General features: G+C 50.4%; 1 protein-coding gene across 1 annotated transcript in view; it reads right to left on the reverse strand.

Annotated features, from left to right (window-relative positions):
* Positions 1-22110, reverse strand: part of LOC138294019 (equilibrative nucleobase transporter 1-like) — a 387196-nt gene that overhangs the window by 245255 nt on the left and 119831 nt on the right. The window contains exons 4-5 of the mRNA XM_069233271.1: positions 17368-17444; positions 11669-11761 (exon numbers count right to left, since the gene is read on the reverse strand). Coding sequence (XP_069089372.1) covers positions 11669-11761; positions 17368-17444 — 170 coding nt within the window. The remainder of the gene's footprint in view (positions 1-11668; positions 11762-17367; positions 17445-22110) is intronic.

Raw genomic sequence — 22110 nt, forward strand, 5'->3', positions numbered from 1 at the left:
CTCCAGCATAGACTAAGTTACCCAAAGAGGGAAGGGTCAGTAACTACCAGGCAGAGACACACGTACAGCTGCACATGCATGAGCAGGCACTTTCACACTCACATACAACTTAACTGTAAATATAAATATTTTTTAATTTTCTACTGCGTAACCCTGTAAACCACGTCAACCCGCTGCCCCCAGACTACTGAGGTAAAAGCCAAGGGCCAGGCAATTATCAACTATTGGCTTAAAATGCTGGAATAGTTGTGCCAAATATGTACGCAAGGGAACATGTATCACTGGGCTTCACAGCACACAACATAAAGCAATGCCAGTTACAGCCAATCAGGAGGTCCCAAGCTATGAAACATGTGCACGTGGCAATGTGGGAGAATGTAAGCTGTCAAACATGCGCATGTGGCAGTGTGGAAGAAGACATGCTGTGAAACATGTGCACATGGCAGTGTGTTGGGACGCAAGCTTTGAAACATGCACACACAACAATGTGTGAGGACACAAGCTGTGAAACATGCGTCTGTGGCAGTGTGGGAGAATGCAAGCTGTGAAACGTGCATGAGGCAGTGTAGGAGGACGCAAGCTGTGAAACATACAAATGTGGCAGTGTTGGAGAATGCAAGCTGTGAAACATGCACCTGTGGCAGTGTGGGAGGAGCCAAGCTGTGAAACATGTGCATGTGGCAGTGTGGGAGAATACAAGCTGTAAGACATGCACACATGGCAGTGTGGGAGAACACAAGCTATGAAATATGTGCACGTGGCAGTGTAAAATAACTCAACCTGTGAAACATGCACATGTGGCAGTGTGCGAGAACACAAGCTGTGAAACATGCGCACATGGCAATGTAGGACAAGGCAAGCTGTGAAGCATATGTACATTGCAGTGAGGGAGAACACATGCTGTGAAACATGCACATGTGACAGTGTGGTAGAATGGAAGCTGTGTGCACACATGACAGGCGGTGAGTACTCAAGCTGTGAAACGTGCATGTGGCAGTGTGGGAGGAGGCAAGCTGTGAAACAAGCTGTGAAACATGTGCATGTGGCAGTGTGGGAGAATGCAAACTGTGAAACAAGCAGCTGTGGCAGTGTGGGAGAATGCTATTTGTGATGCATGCGCACATCCCAGTGTGGGAGAATGCAAACTGTGAAATAAGCAACTGTGGAAATGTGGGAGAATGCAAGCTGTGTGCACACATGGCAGCTGGTGAGGACGCACACTGTGAAATGTGCATGTGGCAGTGTGGGAGGAGACAAGCTGTGAAACAAACTGTGAAACATGTGCATGTGGCAGTGTGGGAGAATGCAAACTGTGAAACAAGCCGCTGTGGCAGTGTGGTAGAATGCAATCCGGGAAGCATGCGCACATCACAGTGCGGGAGAATGCAAACTGTGAAACAAGCAGCTGTGGCAGTGTGGGAGAATGCAAGCTGTTTGCACACATGGCAGTTGGTGAGGATGCAAGCTGTGAAACGTGCATGTGGTAGTGTGGGAGGAGGCAAGCTGTGAAACAAGCTGTGAAACATGTGCATGTGGCAATGTGGGAGAATGCAAACTGTGAAACAAGCAGCTGTGGCATTGTGGGAGAATGCAATCTGTGAAGCATGTGCACCTAGCAGTGTGGGAGAATGCAAGATGTGAAACATGCGCCTGTGGCAGTGTGGGAAAATGCAAGCAATGAAACATGCGCACATGGCAGCAAGTGAGAACGCAAGCTGTGAAACATGCGCATGTGGCATTGTGGGAGGAGGCAAGCTGTGAAACATGTGCATGTGGCAGTGTGGGAGAACGCAAGCTGTGAAACATGTGCACATGGCAGTGTGGGAGAAGCAAATTGTGAAACATGCACATGTGCAGTGTGAGAGAAAGCAAGTTGTGAAACATGCACACGTGGCAGTGTAGGAAAACGCAAGCTGTGAAACATGCGCACATGACAGTGTGGGAGAATGCAAGCTGTGAAACATGCATCTGTGGCAGTGTGGGAGAATGCAAGCTGTGAAACTTGTGTACATGGCAGTGTGGGAGAATGCAAGCTGTGAAACATGCGCACATGGCAGTGTGGGGGAATGCAAGCTGTGAAACACATGCACATAGCAGTATGGAGATCACAAGCTGTGAAACGTGCATGTGGCAGTGTGGGAGAACGCAAGCTGTGAAACATGTGCACATGGCAGCTGGTGAGGACACAAGCTCTGAAACATGCACATGTGGCTGTGTGGGGGGATTCAAGCTGTGAAACATTTGCACATGGCAGTGTGGGAGGATGCAAGCTGTGAAACGTGCACATGGCTGGGTGGAAAGACTCATGCTGCGAAACATGTGCACATGGCAGTGTGGGAGAATGCAAGCTGTTAAACATGTACATGTGGCAGGGAGGGACGACGCCAGCTGTGAAACATGCATCTGTGACAGTGTGGGAGAACAAAAGCTGTGAAATGTGTGTACATGTCAGTGTGGGAAAATGCAAACTGTGAAAACATGCACATATGGCAGTGTGGGAGGACTCATGCTGTGAGAACCTATGCACATGCCAGTGTGGGAGGACACACACTATGAGAACATGCACACATGGAAATGTGTGAAGACCCAAGCTGTGAAACATGCGCATGTGGCAGTGTGGGAGAACGCAAGCTGTGAAACATGCGCCTGTGGCAGTGTGGGAGGACACAAGCTGTGAAACATTTGCAAATGGCAGTGTGGTAGAACGCACGCTGTGACACATGTGTAGTGTGAGAGAATGCACACTGTGAGAACACATGCACATGGAAATGTGGGAAGATCCAAGCTGTGAAACATGCGCATGTGGCAGTGTGGGAGAACACACACTGTGAAATATGCACTGTGGCAGTGTGGGAGTACAGAAGCTGTGAAACATGTGCACATGGCAGTGTCGGAGAACACAAGCTGTGAAACATGTGCATGTGGCAGTGTAGGAGAATGCAAGCTGTGAAACACGCGCCTGTGGCAGTGTGGGAGGACACAAGAAGTGAAACATTTGCAAATGGCAGTGTGGTAGAAGGCAAGCTGTGAACCATGTGGCAGTGCGAGAGAACACACACTGTGAGAACACACGCACATGGAAATGTGGGAAGATCCAAACTGTGAAACATGCGCATGTGGCAGTGTGGGAGAACGCAAGCTGTGAAACATGCACTTGTGGCAGTGTGGGAGGACAGAAGCTGTGAAACGTGCACATGGCAGTGTGGGAGAACACAAGCTGTGAAACATGCGCATGTGGCAGTGTAGGAGAACACAAGTTGTGAAATATGCACACATGGCAGTGTGGGAGGACGCAAGCTGTGAAACGTGCACATGGCAGAGTGGGAGAACACAAGCTGTAAAACAGACGCATGTGGCAGTGCAGGAGGACGCAAGCTGTGAAACATGCTTTAGTGGCAGGATGGGAGGACGCAAACTGTGAAACATGCACCTGTGGCAATGTAGGAAGGCATAAGCTGTGAAATTTACGCACGTCACAGTGTGGGAGAATGCAAGCTGTGAAGCCTGCCCATGTGACAGTGTGTGAGTATGCAAGCTGTAAAACATGCACCTGTGGCAGTGTGTGAGAACACAAGCAGTGAAACATTTGCACATTGCACTGTGGGAGGATGCAAGCTGTGAAACATGTGCATGTGGCAGTGTGGGAGTAAGCAGGCTGTGAAACTTGCGCACATGGCAGTGTGGGAGGACACGAGCTGTAAAACATGCGCACATGGCAGTGTGAGAGGACACAAGCTGTGAAACATGGGCACATGGCAGTGTGGGAAGACTCATGCTGTGAGAACCTACGCACATGGCAGTGTGGGAGGATGCACACTATGAGAACATGCACACAGGGAAATGTATGAAGACCCAAGCTGTGAAACATGCACATGTGGCAGTGTGGGAGAACGCAACCTGTGAAACATACGCCTGTGGCAGTGTGGGAGGACACAAGCTGTGAAACATTTGCAAATGGTAGTGTGGTAGAACGCACGCTGTGACACATGCGCATGTGCAGTGTGAGAGAATGCACACTGTGAGAACACATGCACATGGAAATGTGGGAAGATCCAAGCTGTGAAACATGCGCATGTGGCAGTGTGGGAGAACACACGCTATGAAATATGCACCTGTGGCAGTGTGGGAGGACAGAAGCTGTGAAACATGTGCCCATGGCAGTGGGGGAGAACACAAGCTGTGAAACATGTGCATGTGACAGTGTGGGAGAACGCAAGCTGTGAAATACGCACCTGTGGCAGTGTGGGAGGACACAAGAAGTGAAACATTTGCAAATGGCAGTGTTGTAGAACGCAAGCGGTGAACCATGTGCATGTGGCAGTGCGAGAGAACGCACACTGTGAGAACACCCGCACATGGAAATGTGGGAAGATTTTAACTGTGAAACATGCACATGTGGCAGAGTGGGAGAACGCAAGCTGTGAAACATGCACCTGTGGCAGTGTGGGAGGACAGAAACTGTGAAACATGTGCCCATGGCAGTGTGGGAGAACACAAGTTGTGAAATATGCACACATGGCAGTGTGGGAGGACGCAAGCTGTGAAACATGTGCACATGGCAGAGTGGGAGAACACAAGCTGTAAAACAGACGCATGTGGCAGTGCAGGAGGACGCAAGCTGTGAAACATGCATCTGTGGCAGGATGGGAGGACGCAAGCTGTGAAACATGTACCTGTGGCAATGTAGGAAGACATAAGCTGTGAAACATATGCACATCACAGTGTGGGAGAATGCAGGCTTTGAAACATGCCCATGTGGCTGTGTGTGAGTATGCAAGCTGTAAAACATGCACCTGTGGCAGTGTGTGAGAACACAAGCAGTAAAAACATTTGCACATTGCAGTGTGGGAGGATGCAAGCTGTGAAACATGCGCATGTGGCAGTGTGGGAGGAAGCAGGCTGTGAAACATGCGCACATGGCAGTGTGGGAGGACGCAAGCTGTGAAACATTTGCATGTGGCAGAGTGGGAGGATGAAAGCTGTGAAACGTGCACTTGTGGCAGAGTGGGAGGACGCAAGCTGTGAAGCAAGAGTACCTGGTAGTGTGGCAAGACACAAGCTGTGAAACATGTGCATGTGGCAGTGTGGGAGGGGCTAAGCTGTGACACATGCACATGTGGCAGTGCGGGAGAATGCAAGCTGTGAAGCATGCGAATGTGGCAGTCTAGGAGAACACAAGCTGTGAAACGTGCACCTGGCAGTGTGGGAGGAGCCAAGCTGTGAAACATGCATGCATGGCCGTGTGGGTTAGCCAAGCTGTGAAGCATGCATACATGTCAGTGTGGGAGGACACAAACTGTGAAATATGTGCACATAACAGTGTGTGAGGACGCAAACTGGGGGCCATATTTGATTCCAAACATAATAAGTGTCAGTCAATGGCAGGTTTGATCGGAGTTAATGGTATGGGCGTAGATTCAGGGAGGTGTTTGGGGTGTTACCCTCCCCTAATGTATTTTCTGCAAAATAGTTGGGTATAGGTGCTTTCAGTTGGTTATGGTGAGGTGTCTGTCAGATTTCACAACAAATGTTTACATACACACAGACAAAAATGCACACACGCTCTTTCTCTCAATGCTGTGAAAGTCTTCAAAAATGTTGGTTATTTTAATAAATATTGTGTTTTCTCTAAGTTAGTACCCCTACCAATCTGCATTTGTCTACCTTTCCACTGCCCCTTTAGCCCCTCTCATGTGCCTTGCTTATCGTCTAAGAAACTTTGACATTATGGGGGTCATTCTAACATTGGCGGGCGGCTACCACCGCCCGCCAGACGGGAACCACCAAGCGGCCGGCATGCGGCCACAATAACGCGGCCCCCATGCGGCCGCAATAACGCGGCCCTCATTCCAACATTCCCGCTGGGCCGGCGGGCGCTAACCATGTTAGCGCCCGCCGGCCCAGCGGGAATGAGGCCGCAACATAGGAGCCGGCTCCTAATGGAGCTGGCGGTGTTGCGGCCGTGCGACGACTGCAGTTGCACCCGTCGCGCTTTTCACTGTCTGCCATGCAGACAGTGAAAAGCAGGCCGGGGCCCTGTTAGGGGGCCCCTGGACACCCCTTACCGCCAGCCTCTTCCTGGCGGTGTAAACCGCCAGAAACAGGCTGGCGGTAAGGGGGTCATAATCCCCAGGGCAGCGCTGCTTGCAGCGCTGCCCTGGCGGATTATCACCGCCGGGGGAAAATCGGCGGGACACCGCCGTCCCCCGCGGTGCGAACGCGGCTTTACCGCCGCGGTCAGAATGGGAAATGAAGCACCGCCAGCCTGTTGGCGGTGCTTCCGACATTCTTGCCCTGGCGGTCCAAGACCGCCAGGGTCGGAATGACCCCCTAAATGTCAGTATGATTGCTGAAACATCTGAAGCTCAGCCTGCCTAATCTTACTGACCAAGCTACACCCCTGGTTAACTTAATGGGTGTCCATTGAGGAGAAGAGACAGGATGGGGTGGCAGGTTGAGCTCTTATATGTTTAAGGTTTATTGAGCCAACACTGTTGTGTTTCAAGATAAAGAGGCAGCACCTGTGAATACAGTAACCCGCAGAAATTACAGACTATAGAGGACAGTTTTCTAAAAGAGATACTGGCTCTTCAGGCAACAATCTCCTTCGCCGGTCATGGAGAGGCTGGGTTGCAGTATATTTGTGATAAGATCATGTGGGCATCTGTTTTCCGGTAGGTGGTGGTGTGGTCAAATCTTTGTACCTTCTTACTAAGGGAACTTTGTGAGGATGGGGTGAACACTCCAAGCCCACTCCATCCCTTGACTCGGTCACATTAAAAACATGGCAGCTCACTTGGGAACTTTGTGTACAGTGCATGCCCCTCATACACTGCCTGCCAAGGATGTCAAGTTGATTGCTGCTAGGCATAGGGAAAACACTACCTTTGTGAGTAACTCTGAGCTGCTGAAGCCATTAGCTAGGGCATTTTCAGAGGAGATGAACAAGCCCACCTGATGAGTGCCTCAATGGTGAAGATCTCCTAGACTACCTCCAGTAGGAGACGTCACTCGTGGGTGGAAAGATAATGTCAGCTCTGACATTCAGAGACCCCACTAGGTGATTGGCAGAGAGCTGGATCCCTTAGTGGTGTACCCAAGACCACCATCTCAATGCTTCCAAGTAGAGGAAGGGAGACTTTACTCTCCCTCGCTTGCTGACGTATCACATCACTGTTGTGTCGTCTGTCAAGATATGGATGGAACGACTTTGAATGGAGGGGAGGAAGACTTTAATCGCCAGCTGAATCACCACAGATCCAACAGGTTGATGTGATCAACCTGTTCTTCAGGAGACCAGAGGCCTCTGCTCTCCAGATGGGCTACCCATCGTAGGGTGGAATTATCCATCACTACTGTAGGCATAGCTGGAAAGGGGTTAAAGCCATCCTGCAGCTCAGGGTCTCCTTGATCCCCCACCAAGCCACTTCTACCACAGTGCTAAGGGACACCATGATGGAGTCACCTGTACTGTGGCCACTACCTCCAGAGGAACCACTGCAGGGCTCCCATGTGTCAGCATGTGTGCGTGGCTAGGAGAATGCACGAAGCCAGCAGACCTAGAAATCTTAGGATTCTATGGACTGGAACTCCTGTGCTTTGCTGGAAAGATGGAACCATTTCCTGAATGTCACTGATCCTGTGCGGTGGAGGAAAGGCACAGAGAAGGGAGGTGTCTAGTAGCAACCCTATATACTGGAGTCATTGGGAGGGCCACAGGTGACATTTTGGCTTGTTGACTGAAAAGCCGAAGTTGAACAGCAGGGATGATGTTGACTGCGGAAGGCGTGACACCACCTCTGGCAAAACAATTTTGATCAGCCAGTCATTCCAACTACGCAATATTTTCGGTGCTGGACCTTCTGAGATGGACTGCCACCACTGCCTTCACCTTTGACTCAAGGCGCCAATGTCAAGTTATATGGTAGCATTGCATAAAGGTAATGTGTGGAACCCACCACAAATTGCAAGAACATCCGATGTGATCACAGGATAGGGATTTGGAAGTATGCATCCTGCAGGTCGAGTGATACCATTCAGTCTCCAAGTTCCAACATCAGTAGTACTTGAGCTAGGGTGCAGGTCCCTGATGTCCAGGATCAGAAATAAACTGCTGCCCTTCTTGGGCACCAGAAAGTCATTTGTGTAACATCCTTGGCCTTTTTCCATGTTTTGGCATTAACTCCATTGCTCCTTTCCACAGGAATGCTGCCACCTCTTCTTCCAGTAAGGCAAGGGAGGTGTGGGTGCTGCAGGAAGAGGGCAGATATGGGGTGGAGCCTGAAGGAAGGGATGTGTGCAACCCTTTTCCACAATTTGGAAGACTCACTAGTCCGAAGTAATGGCCCTCCAAAGGAAAGCAGGAAATCCACCCTCACACAAGCTCTGAGTGGGTTTGAAGGAGCAAACTAGGTCTGATTTCCTGGGGGTGCGGGAGAGGAGGAGTTCTGCTGAGTGGATCCACGGCTCCTTCCTCTGCTCTGCCTCTACACTGTTGGTTTGGCTGCTGCAGAGTTTGTGGCTGGCATGGCTGGCGTTGGTAAAAGTAAAGACCCTTTTGCAAACCTCGAAAATGTCGAAACTGATGGTAGTCACTTGACAGAGGAGGCAACTGTAGCATTTGTAGTCACAGGGAGCGAGCAGTGACCTTGCTGGTCTTAAAATGTTCTAGCACTAAACCAGCTTTACCACCAAACAGAAATCCTCCATTGAATGGCAAGTCCATTTGGTTCAACTGCACATTCTGTGAAAAGTTGGAGGTCCTGAGCCAAATATGTGTGTGAACTGTGACAGAGGTGCCCAATGCATGGGCCACTGAGTCAGCTGCATCCAACCCAGATATTATAACATGCCCGGAGGCATTTTGCCCATCTTGCATAGCCTCTTGGAAATGCTGCTGCATACCTTCTGGTACATGAGGGACCATTTTCTGGGCCATATCCCACAAGACATGGTTGAAATGTACCAGGAGGCAGTTTGCATTGATATATTTCAGGGCCAAGCCTACCATGGGAAAAATAGTGTTCTACCCCCAGACCTCCAGCCTCTTCGATTCCCTGTCAGCAGGAGTTGGTGGTAAGGCTCATGATTGACCAGAGCAGGAGGCTTGCATGATCGGACTCTCTGGTTAAGGATGAACAAAAAAGGAAGTGTGGATCACCTGGTGAAGGCTCGTAATGACAGGTCACATGTCTGTTGACCGCTGGGGCAGAATATGGCTTTTCCCATGATGCCCTGACTGGTTCTAGTATGCACTTCTTAAAAAGGAGCAAGGGCTCTGCTGCCGGAGCCAACGACAAGAGAACTTCTGTGAGGACATTTGTTTTGGTGTCCGTAGCTGAAGCTGTAGGTCCAAAATCTCTGCAGTTTTCAGCACAACCTTATGCAGGAAGATCACTTCAGGTGTTGGGGGGGCAGAGGGGAGATCCATGGCCAGTTCCGGGGAGGTGTCCAATCCACAAGAGGAGGATGGGCCCTGGAAGTCTCCCTGAAGATCCTCACGAGTATCCCCAACAGGGCAGGTCCAGAGGGTCTGAATCAGGTCCGCAAACGTCATGAAGTCTATTGTGGAATGCCTCCTCCTCAATGAGGAGTTGAGTTTCTTTGCAGGATTTGTTTTCTGGAATGGCATCGCGTAGCGGCACCAGTGGCGTCATATCTGGAACCGGATATTGAGAAGGAGGTGATGCGGGTGGAATCAGCGCTGTCCAAGGCATTGTGTATCGTAGTACAGAGCTGAAGCAATGTGAAGTCGGCATCAAGGTCAGCGGAACACTGACAGTCGGCATTGGGGCCATAGGGAGGAGCACTGATTGTCCATATGGAGACGAGCAGGAATGGTGGGTGTACAAATTACCTTGCAGAAAGGGAGTACATGGCATTTAAGAATGCTGGCGGGTCTGACTCTGGCCTCAGGATCTTGAGGCAAGATGGTGTTGATGTGGGCTGAGAGGCACCGGTCCTGTCAACTAAGGATCATTTGGAGTCTGAAGTCAATTCAGGACCATTTTTAGTGGAAATACCGAAGCAGGCCAAATGGAGCCGGGAGAGTCTCCTGGGGCAAGTCAATCAACTTTGGCTTTGAGGACAAATGTCCAGTGGGAGAGCTGGAGCAAAGGGGTGACACACCCCTGGAGCATTCCATGGCCTTGCTATGCTTCTTCTGATTGCTTCTAGGTGAAGATGATGATGAATTTGAATGATTGCCTGGAACATTTCCTACTCTGTTTGTCTTCCTTGGCTCAGGCCATAAAGAGCTTAGCTTCAGGTTTTTTAATGGCCTTGAGGTGCATGCTACGAAATGAGGAACAGGTCCGGGAGTCGTGGTCTGAACGGAGGCACGAGAGGCAATATGTGCGGGGTCTGTGAGAGACATCTGTCCCTCGCAATCTCTACAGGATCTAAACCCTGATTGGTTTGGAGGAGCATGGTACTGCACTTTTAGAATTTTATGAGTGTAAAAAAAATCTCAGAAAGAGCGTAACTCTGGATCTGCGTCAAAGATGCTGAAAAAAAGGACTCGCTTTGTTATACCGTGGCAGACGCAAAATGGCTTTGACAACATTATCAGATGTCACTTCCGGTGTCAACATCAAGCCAGCGCTGTAAGAGCTTTAAAGTTTCCAGAATCCAGTCTGACCCTTGGAATTGTTCTACTGGTGAGGAATCTGCAGGTAGAAGTAGCCATCATAATCTGGTTTTGTACACAGGACCGCTGGGTCTGTCACAGTGAGAATAGCGTTTGGGTGCTAGTCACTGTAAGGACATATTAACATTACATTTCTACATGTTCTACTTTTAAATACCATGTACCCTGCCTTGTTTGCTACAAGGACTACATGTGGGTGACGTATTAATTTAAGAAGGTTTTACCTTTCATATGGTTTATTTTGAGGGGTTGCAGTGCATGTTTTGCACTGTACAGCCAGGCTACAGTGGGAGACCTGAAGCCATGTTTGCACAGCACTTCCACTGTCGTGGATGCAACATTAAGTGCTGCAGTCCTCTAGTGGTATTTAACTTCTAGGCCCTTGGCTACATTTTGTACCATATAGTAGTGACTTATAGGCAAGTTCAAAATACCAGTTAGGAGTATGCCAATTCTACCATGGTTAAATGAGGGGCACATGCACTTTACCACTGGTTAGCAGGATTATTGTGGACAGAAATCTAAAGCCAGCAACAACATAAATTCCAGCAAAAGGTGAAAAATTCAGAGTGATCATGCAGAAAAGGCGGTTCTCTTACATCCAGTATGAGCCTTTGGGAGGGGTTCTTTGAGCACTTCATCCAAAGGCAGTGTGGGTCCACAGAGCAGGGCCACAGCCAGAATGCAAGGTGTATCAAGGTGATTAGCCCTGTACTACCTGCCCCAAGGCACCCAAGGGTGAATACATGGGGTGAGACAACACACCAGCTGTCTGACCCCCTTAAGAGGAGGAAGTCCCACCTCACTGCACCTTCTAATGCTGGGCCAGAACTGCTCCTGACCCTCCAGAACAGTATCTCTGAGTTCCTTTGTGGGCTATTCATCCCCACCGGAGACCAGTAACAAAAGGGGTTGCTGAACTACCCCCTCATGCACCGGGGTTCACTAGTGAACACACAGCTTTAGCACTGTCAGAAGCATGCAATGCAACAAGCCACCTTAGTAAATTCACAGTTTTACCTTGATGAGCAGGAAGACGGCAGAAGAGGAGTCAAAAGCACCACTGTAGAGGGTGATGATGGTGGACTTGTGATGGCTGAAGAGGTTCCCAACCTGCAGAGGGAATCAGCAGACCGAGGTCAGACAGAAGGAAACTCCCAGCAGCACCCGCTACAGCACGTGGTACTTAATTCTGCAGGTATTACTCTGTCCACCGCCTTTTCAATCTTGCCCCTCTCCATCCCTCCAGGCCTCTCTCAAGCCCTTTCTCCACACCCCATGTCTCGCTCTATTCCTCCAGGAATCCCCATCACTCCATATGCTTTTCATTCGTCCAGACGTCTCTCCGTCTTATCAGGCCTTCTCTTGCATCCCACCAGGCCTTCCTTCCAACCATCCAGGCACATTCCCACCCCCTCTGTGTCCTTACACTCCTCCAGACGTTTCTCTGCCATAGCACCATGTGGCTGTCCATCCACCACAGCCTCTCCCTCTTCATCCCTTCAGGCCTCTACTCCATCCTTTGAGGCCTCTCTCAAGCCATTTCTCCACTACCCGATGTCTCTCTCCTCCAGGTGCCTCTTTGTATCTTCAGTCATCCCTCCATCCCTCCATGTGTCTTCCATTCTTCTAGGCTTCCTTCTCTTCATCCCACAGGCCCCTCGCCATCACTCCAGGCTCGCTCTTCTCCTCCAGGCTTTACTCATTCCCTTTCTCCATCCCATTCCTCCACCTTTCAGGAATTTGGCTCTTCATCACTCGATGCCCCTGTCTTTCTCTTTCTCTCTCCCTCTCTCTCTCCCTCTCCACATCCCTCCAGGCCTCTCTCTTTATCCCACTAGGCCTCATTCTCTATTCTTCGAGGCATGTCACTCCATCCATCCAGTCCTCCCCACCCCCTGGCCTCTCTCTCTCAACCCCCCAGGCATCTTTCTCTATCTCCCAGGCATCTTTCTCTATCCCTCAGGCACCTTTCTCTACCCGCCAGGCATCTTTCTCCATCCCCCAGGCATCTTTCTCTAACCCCCAGGCATCTTTCTCTATCCCCCAGGCATCTTTCTCTATCCCCCCAAGCTTCTTTCTCTATCCCCCAGGCATCTTTCTTTATCCCCCAGGCATCTTTCTCTACGCCCCAGGCATCTTTCTTTATCCCCAGGCATCTTTCTCCATCCCCCAGGCATCTTTCTCCAACCCCCAGGCTTCTCTCTCTATCCCCCAGGCATTTTTCTCTATCCCCCAGGCATCTTTCTCCACCCCCAGGCATCTTTCTCCACCACCCAGGCATCTTTCTCTATCCCCCAGGCCTCTTTCTACACCCCAGGCTTCTCTCTCTATCCCCCAGGCATCTTTCTCTATCCCCCCAGGCATCTTTCTCCACCCCAAGGTATCTTTCGCCATCCCCCAGGCATCTTTCTCTATCCCCCAGGCATCTTTCTCTATCCCCCAGGCATCTTTCTCTACCCCCCAGGCCTCTTTCTCTATCCCCCAGCATCTTTCTCTATCCCCCAGGCTTCTTTCTCTATCCCCCAGGCATTTTTCTCTACCCCCCAGGCATCTTTCTCTATCCCCCAGGCATCTTTCTCTACCCCCCAGGCATCTTTCTCTATCCCCCAGGCATCGTTCTCTATCCCCCCAGGCTTCTTTCTCTATCCCCCAGGCATCTTTCTTTATCCCCCAGGCATCTTTCTCTACGCCCCAGGCATCTTTCTTTATCCCCAGGCATCTTTCTCCATCCCCCAGGCATCTTTCTCTATCCCCCAGTTATCTTTCTCTATCCCCCAGGCATCATTCTCTATCCCCCCAGGCATCTTTCTCCACGCCCCAGGCATCTTTCTCTATCCCCTCAAGCATCTTTCTCCAACCCCCAGGCTTCTCTCTCTATCCCCCAGGCATCTTTCTCTATCCCCCCAGGCATCTTTCTCCACCACCCAGGCATCCTTCTCTATCCCCCAGGCATCTTTCTCCACCCCAGGCTTCTCTCTCTATCCCCCAGGCATCTTTCTCTATCCCCCCAGGCATCTTTCTCCACCCCCAGGCATCTTTCTCTATCCCCCCAAGCATCTTTCTCCAACGCCCAGGCATCTTTCTCTATCCACCAGGCATCTTTCTCTATCCCCCAGGCTTCTTTCTCTATCCCCCCAAGCATCTTTCTCCAACCCCCAGGCATCTTTCTCTATCCACCAGGCATCTTTCTCTATCCCCCAGGCTTCTCTCTCTATCCCCAGGCATCTTTTTCTATCCCCCCAGGCATCTTTCTCCACCCCCAGGCATCTTTCTCTACCCCCAGGTATCTTTCTTTATCCCCAGGCATCTTTCTCTATCCCCCAGGCATCTTTCTCTATCCCCCAGGCATCTTTCTCTACGCCCCAGGCATCTTTCTTTATTCCCAGGCATCTTTCTCCATCCCCCAGGCATCTTTCTCTATCCCCCAGGCATCTTTCTCCACCCCAGGCTTCTCTCTCTATCCCCCAGGCATCTTTCTCTATCCCCCCAGGCATCTTTTTCCACCCCCAGGTATCTTTCTCTATCCCCCCAGACATCTTTCTCCAACCCCCAGGCTTCTCTCTCTATCCCCCAGGCATCTTTCTCTATCCCCCCAGGCATCTTTCTCCACCACCCAGGCATCTTTCTCTATCCCCCAAAGCATCTTTCTCCAAACCCCAGGCGTCTTTCTCTATCCCGCAGGCATCTTTCTCTATCCCCCCAGGCATCTTTCTCCACCCCCCAGGCTTCTCTCTCTATCCCCCAGGCATCTTTCTCTAGCCCCCAGGTTCTTTCTCTATCCCCCAGGCATCTTTCTCTATCCCCAGGCATCTTTCTCTATCTCCCAGGCATCTTTCTCTATCCCACAGGCTTCTCTCTCCATCCCCCAGGCATCTTTCTCTATCCCCCAGGCATCTTTCTCTATCCCCCAGGCATGTTTCTCTATCCCCCAGGCATGTTTCTCTATCCCCCAGGCATCTTTCTCAATCCCCCAGACATCTTTCTCTATCCCCCAGGCATCTTTCTCTATCCCCCAGGCATCTTTCTCTATCTCCCAGGCATGTTTCTCTATCCCCCAGGCTTCTCTCTCCATCCCCCAGGCATCTTTCTCTATCCCCAGGCATCTTTCGCTATACCCCAGGCATCTTTCTCTATCCCCCAGGCATCTTTCTCCACCCCCCAGCATCTTTCTCTATCCCCCAGGCATCTTTCTCCACCCCCCAGCATCTTTCTCTATACCCAAGGCATCTTTCTCCACCCCCCACGCATCTTTCCCTATCCCCCCGGCATCTTTCTCCACCCCCCAGGCATCTTTCTCTATCCCCCAGGCATCTTTCTCTATCCCCCAGGCTTCTTTCTCTATCACCCAGGCATCTTTCTCCATCCCCCAGGCATCTTTCTCTATCCCCCAGACTTCTTTCTCCATCCCCCAGGCATCTTTCTCTATCCCCCAGGCTTCTTTCTCTATCCCCCAGGCATCTTTCTCTATCCCCCAGGCATCTTTCTCCATCCCCCAGGCATCTTTCTCTATCCCCCAGGCATCTTTTCTATCCCCCAGGCATCTTTCCCTACCCCCAGGCTTCTTTCTCTACCCCCCCAGGCATCTTTCTCTATCCCCCAGGCATCTTTCTCTATCCCCCAGGCTTCTTTCTCCATCCCCCAGGCATCTTTCTCTATCCCCAAGCATCTTTCTCTACCCCCCAGGCTTCTTTCTCTATCCCCAGGCTTCTTTCTCCATCCCACAGGCAACTTTCTCTATCCCCAAGCATCTTTCTCTATCCCTCAGGCATCGTTCTCTACCCCCCAGGCTTCTTTCTCTACCCCCCAGGCATCTTTCCCTATCCCCCCAGGCATCTTTCTCTACCCCCCAGGCATCTTTCTCCATCCCCCAGGCATCTTTCTCTACCCCAGGCATCTTTCTCTACCCCCCAGGCATCTTTCCTTATCGGCCCAGGCATCGTTCTCTACCCCCAGGCATCTTTCCCTATCCCCCCAGGCATCTTTCCCTATCCCCCCAGGCATCTTTCTCTACCCCCCAGGCATCTTTCTCTATCCACAGGCATCTTTCTCTATCCCCCAGGCATCTTTCTCTATCCCCCCAGGCATCTTTCTCTACCCCCCCAGGCATCGTTCTCTATCCCCCCAGGCTTCTCTCTCTATCCGCCCAGGCATCTTTCTCTATCCCCCAGGCATCTTTCTCTATCCCCCAGGCTTCTTTCTCTATTCCCCCAGGCATCTTTCTCTACCCCCCAGGCATCTTTCTCTATCCCCCCAGGCATCTTTCTCTATCCCCCCAGGCATCTTTCTCTATCCCCCAGGCATGTTTCTCCATCCCCCAGGGATGTTTCTCTATCCCCCAGGCATGTTTCTCTATCCCCCAGGATTCTTTCTCCATCCCCCGGGCATCTTTCTCTATCCCCAAGCATCTTTCTCTATCCCTCAGGCATCGTTCTCTATCCCCCAGGCTTCTTTCTCTACCCCCCAGGCATCTTTCCCTATCCCCCCAGGCATCTTTCTCTATCCCCCAGGCATCTTTCTCTACCCACCAGGCATCTTTCTCTACCCACCAGGCATCTTTCTCTATCCCCCAGGCTTCTTTCTCTATCCCCCAGGCTTCTCTCTCTCATATCCCTCCCCGCCTCTCTCCGTGTTTTCTTGCACCTCTATTCCATCTTCTGTCGATCCTTCAGGGTGCTCCTCATTTCTCCCACCCAGCCCTCTCATGTCCCTCCTCATCCTATACTTTTCTCCCATCACCTCTCATTATACAGCACCCCACATTCTGTGTACTTCTTTGCCTCCATGTCTCCAAACTCTGGCCCTTTCCTTGCCCCGTCTCTCCTACACCCTGACATCTCTCATATCCTTTCACATCCTTCGTGCCCTCCTTCTCAGGTGCCCCTCCTTCTCACATACATCTCTTGTACATCCTCACCTGTCTCTCCTGCCCATATTTTGTTTCCCTTGCTGTATATCTTGTTGGTCACTCTCCTCTACACCTCATCGCTCATGCCCCTCCCGTCCCCTCACCTGTGCACCTCTTGTGTCCCTTTGCTGCTCTTTTGCATCCATCTTGCGTTTTTCTTTTCCCCTCCTGGGTCACGCACCTGTTTTCGGACATCTCTCGTTCATGCCCTCATCCCCTCTGCATCTCTAATGCCCCCCACGTTCCTTTAATTCATCTGCCCCCTCACTTCTGTCCTCTTGCCTTGCATCTCTCATGACCCCTCATGTTCCCTTAATTCTCTCTGTCCCCTCATGTTCCCTCATCCCTCAATTCTCTTTGTCCCCTCACTTCTCCCCTCTTGCCTTGCATCTCCTTGACCCCTCATGCTCCCTTATTTCTCTGTGCCCCTCACTTCCCTCCTCTTGCTTTTTATCTGTCATGATCCCTCAAGTTCCCTCGTTTCTCTCTCTACCCTCACTTCTCTCCTCTAGATTTGCACCAGTGAGGTCTCCTCACATCCCATTAATTTCTTTGTTGCTCTCTCTTGTCACTCCTGCCATGTGCATCATTCCTGCCCTCTCATGCCCTCACCTGCCACTCCAGGACTCTCTGGGTTCCCTCTCCATGGTTCCCCTGTTCCCTCACATGTCTCCTGTCCCCTCTAAGGCTTTCATGCCCCGTCCTGTCCTCCCTAACCGCTTGCCCTCCTCTCATTCTCCCTCATGAGTGCCCTTTGCATGTGTGTGTCCTGCGCACTCCATGACAGTCGCGGTGGGACATGTCCACACACCTGCATGTTCGTCATGATGAGAAGGATGCCTCCAGTAGCCAGCAACGAGAGAGCAGGGAACAGAAGCCAGGCGGAGGCTGGAGTGGGAGAAAGAGGGACAGGTGACTGGGCATAGCGCCTTAACCACAGTCAAGAATATAGCGGCAATAGTGTAGTAGAAACAATCAACTATAGTATGCACCACAACAAGACAAATGTATGTAACTTCATGCGAAGGCATGGCCAACAGTAACATGCCCAGCTATGACACACGCTCAGTGCTTAATTTGTAAAGAAATACATGCCAGGTTCCTCGTCAGGAGGCCAACGCAGATTGCACCAGCCATTACCCCCGCCAGCGCTGCCAATGACAGTACCTACACAACTACTGACCATCACACCCTACAAGTGTGATAATTCAGACTATTCCAGGCCCCCAAAGCTATAAGAATGGCTTGGGCAACAGGTATTGGTCGTTGTTAATGTGTATTCAATTAATAAACAACTCTCGTGCTCATCTCTAAATTGGACAAACAGCGCCACCCTGTGGCAGTCTGTCATAAGTTCCGGTGTTGACAATTAAGTGCTGATGCCGAGCACCAGAAACACCTGCTCAAATTAAGCACTACCTATGCTGCATTTGAAGACATGTCTAACTGTACAGTGCATCATAGGAAAACATGAGCATTTATATGACACAAAGTAAAATGCCCAACTGTGCTGCACACTACAAAACATGCCTGACTGTAAATATGCAAAGACATGCCTTAACTGCATGACACGTCATATAACTGTGTAACACAAAATAAGTGTACAATAATTTCAACATACTCGACTTCAACACGCACACCATGCAAATACACAAGATGTACATATCAATGGAAGACATGGCCAGTCGTATAACATACTATACAAACACATGCTCAACTTTGAAATAAAATAGAAGTACATGCCCAGCAAGATGATACATCAAACAACAAGCACAACTTAGCACAAACCAGGCAATCCAAAGGTAGTTCAATCTGTAGGATAGGGCAAGCACTTGCTCAACTGCCAACACGCCATGCAAAGTTGTGCCAACACGGTTGCCGCTGACCAGGTATGACTCTCCGCTATCCCTTGCTAAGTCCACTGTGCAAATACCAAATACATACATTATTTTATTCAATCCACCGTGTAAAGTCATGAACAACGGTACAACATACTATTGAGAGCAATGACTGAATGACCCATCAAGCAAAAATGTGATTGACTGTACAACACACTATGAAAAGACAAGACAAATTGTAAAAAAACAGCAAGTGAAGAGATGGCTATATAACAGCAACAGGAAGACACACTGGTGAACACAGCACTAAACAAAAAGTAATATACTATGACTCCAGGCAAAGACACCCAAATCAACTATACAGCACGCAAAGAAATGCCCACCAGCACCACTAACCACACAAAGACACTCACCTCTATCACGCAGCTTTCAAACTACCATGTTGCAAACAAAGCAGAGACCACCAACTCCAAAGAAAATCTCACAGAGACATGCTGTGTTACACGCTATGTAAAGACAGGCCCGCCTGCACTGCACACAAAAATACAACTCTTACTACCAACCTAATAAAGACGGGTGGAGTAACATCATGGATCCAGTTAAGATATTCTCAGCTGCAACACACACAAGGCAAAGAGTAACAATGAAAGCAAAGACACACTCAGCAGTACTACACACCTACACACCTTCTACCACACACTGTTCAAACACAGGCCCAGCTGTACTACACAAACTGCAAACACAGGCCCAGCTGTACTACACAAACTGCAAACACAGGCCCAGCTGTACTACACATACTGAAAAGACAGGGCCAACTGTACTGCACACAATGCAAAGACAGGTCCAGGTGTACTACACACAAGGCAAAGACAGGCCCAGCTGGACTACACACAATGCAAAGACAGGCCCAGTTGTACTACGCACAATGCAAAAAAGGGTCCAGGTGTACTACACACAATGCAAAGACAGGCCCAGCTGTACTACGCACAATGTAAAGACAGGCCCAGCTGGACTACACACAATGTAAAGACAGGCCCAGCTGGACTACACACAATGCAAAGACAGGTCCAGGTGTACTACAAACAAGGCAAAGACAGGCCCAGCTGGACTACACACAATGCAAAGACAGGTCCAGGTGTACTACACACAAGGCAAAGACAGGCCCAGCTGGACTACACACAATGCAAAGACAGGCCCAGCTGTACTATGGACAATGCAAAGACAGGTCCAGGTGTACTACACACAATGCAAAGACAGGTCCAGGTGTACTACACACAAGGCAAAGACAGGCCCAGCTGGACTACACACAATGCAAAGACAGGTCCAGGTGTACTACACACAAGGAAAAGACAGGCCCAGCTGGACTACACACAATGCAAAGACAGTCCCAGCTCTACTACACACAATGCAAAGACAGGCCCAGCTGGACTACACACAATGCAAAGACAGGCCCAGCTGTACTACGCAGAATGCAAAGACAGGTCCAGGTGTACTGCACACAAGGCAAAGACAGGCCCAGCTGGACTACACACAATGCAAAGACAGGCCCAGCTCTACTACACACAAGGCAAAGACAGGCCCAGCTGGACTACACACAATGCAAAGACAGGCCCAGCTCTACTACACACAATGCAAAGACAGGCCCAGCTGTGCTACACACAATGCAAAGACAGGCCCAGCTCTACTACACACAATGTAAAGACAGGCCCAGCTGGACTATACACAATGCAAAGACAGGCCCAGCTGTACTACGCACAATGCAAAGACAGGTCCAGGTGTACTACACACAAGGCAAAGACAGGCCCAGCTGTACTACACACAACACAAACACAGGTCCAGCTGTACTACACACAACGCAAAGACAGGCCAAGCTGTACTACACACAACGCAAAGACAGGCCCAGCTGTAATACACTCAACGCAAAGACAGGCCCAGCTGTGCTACACAAACTGCAAACACAGGCCTAGATGTACTACACACACTGAAAATACAGGGTCAACTGTACTGCCCACAATGCAAACACAGGTCCAGGTGCCCTACACCCAGTGTAAAAACAGGCCCAGCTGGACTACACACAATGCAAAGACATGCCCAGCTCTACTACACACAATGCAAAGACAGGCCCAGCTCTACTACACACAATTGTAGGAAAGTACCATCTTGCCTGGCATGTTACCCCCATATTTAACTGTATATATGTTGTTTTAGTGTATGTGTCACTGGGACCCTGCCAGTCAGGGCCCCAGTGCTCATAAGTGTGCCCTGTATGTGTTCCCTGTGTGATGACTAACTGTCTCACTGAGGCTCTGCTAACCAGAACCTCAGTGGTTATGCTCTCTCTGCTTTCCAAATTATCACTAACAGGCTAGTGACCAATTTCACCAATTCACAGTGGCATACTGGAACACCCTTATAATTCCCTAGTATATGGTACTGAGGTGCCCAGGGTATTTGGGGTTCCAGGAGATCCCTATGGGCTGCAGCATTTCTTTTGCCACCCATAGGGAGCTCTGACAATACTTACACAAGCCTGCCACTGCAGCCTGAGTGAAATAACGTCCACGTTATTTCACAGCCATTTACCACTGCACTTAAGTAACTTATAAGTCACCTATATGTCTAACCTTCACCTGGTGAAGGTTGGGTGCTAAGTTACTTAGTGTGTGGGCACCCTGGCACTAGCCAAGGTGCCCCCACATTGTTCAGGGCAAATTCCCCAGACTTTGTGAGTGCGGGGACACCATTACACGCGTTCACTATACATAGGTCACTACCTATGTATAGCGTCACAATGGTAACTCCGAACATGGCCATGTAACATGTCTAAGATCATGGAATTGTTACCCCAATGCCATTCTGGCATTGGGGAGACAATTCCATGATCCCCCGAGTCTCTAGCACAGACCCGGGTACTGCCAAACTACCTTTCCCGGGGTTTCACTGCTGCTGCTGCCAACCCCTCAGACAGGTTTCTGCCCTCCTGGGGTCCAGCCAGGCTTGGCCCAGGAAGGCAGAACAAAGGACTTCCTCAGAGAGAGGGTGTTACACCCTCTCCCTTTGGAAAAAGGTGTCAGGGCTGGGGAGGAGTAGCCTCCCCCAGCCTCTGGAAATGCTTTGATGGGCACAGATGGTGCCCATCTCTGCATAAGCCAGTCTACACCAGTTCAGGGATCCCCCAGCCCTGCTCTGGCGCGAAACTGGACAAAGGAAAGGGGAGTGACCACTCCCCTGACCTGCACCTCCCAGGGGAGGTGCCCAGAGCTGTTCCAGTGTGCTCCAGACCTCTGCCATCTTGGAAACAGAGGTGCTGCTGGCACACTGGACTGCTCTGAGTGGCCAGTGCCAGCAGGTGACATCAGAGACTCCTTCTGATAGGCTCTTACCTGTGTTGCTAGCCTATCCTCCTTCCTAGGTAGCCAAACCTCCTTTTCTGTCTATTTAGGGTCTCTGCTTTGGGGAATTCTTTAGATAACGAATGCAAGAGCTCATCAGAGTTCCTCTGCATCTCTCTCTTCACCTTTTGCCAAAGGATCGACCGCTGACTGCTCAGGACGCCTGCAAAACCGCAACAAAGTAGCAAAGATGACTACTGCAACCTTGTATCGCTGATCCTGCCGCCTTCTCGACTGTTTCCTGGTGGTGCATGCTCTGGGGGTAGCCTGCCTCCTCTCTGCACTAGGAGCTCTGAAGAAATCTCCCGTGGGACGACGGAATCC

This window comes from Pleurodeles waltl, chromosome 4_2, assembly GCF_031143425.1.
Source record: "Pleurodeles waltl isolate 20211129_DDA chromosome 4_2, aPleWal1.hap1.20221129, whole genome shotgun sequence".
Lineage (NCBI taxonomy): Eukaryota > Metazoa > Chordata > Amphibia > Caudata > Salamandridae > Pleurodeles > Pleurodeles waltl.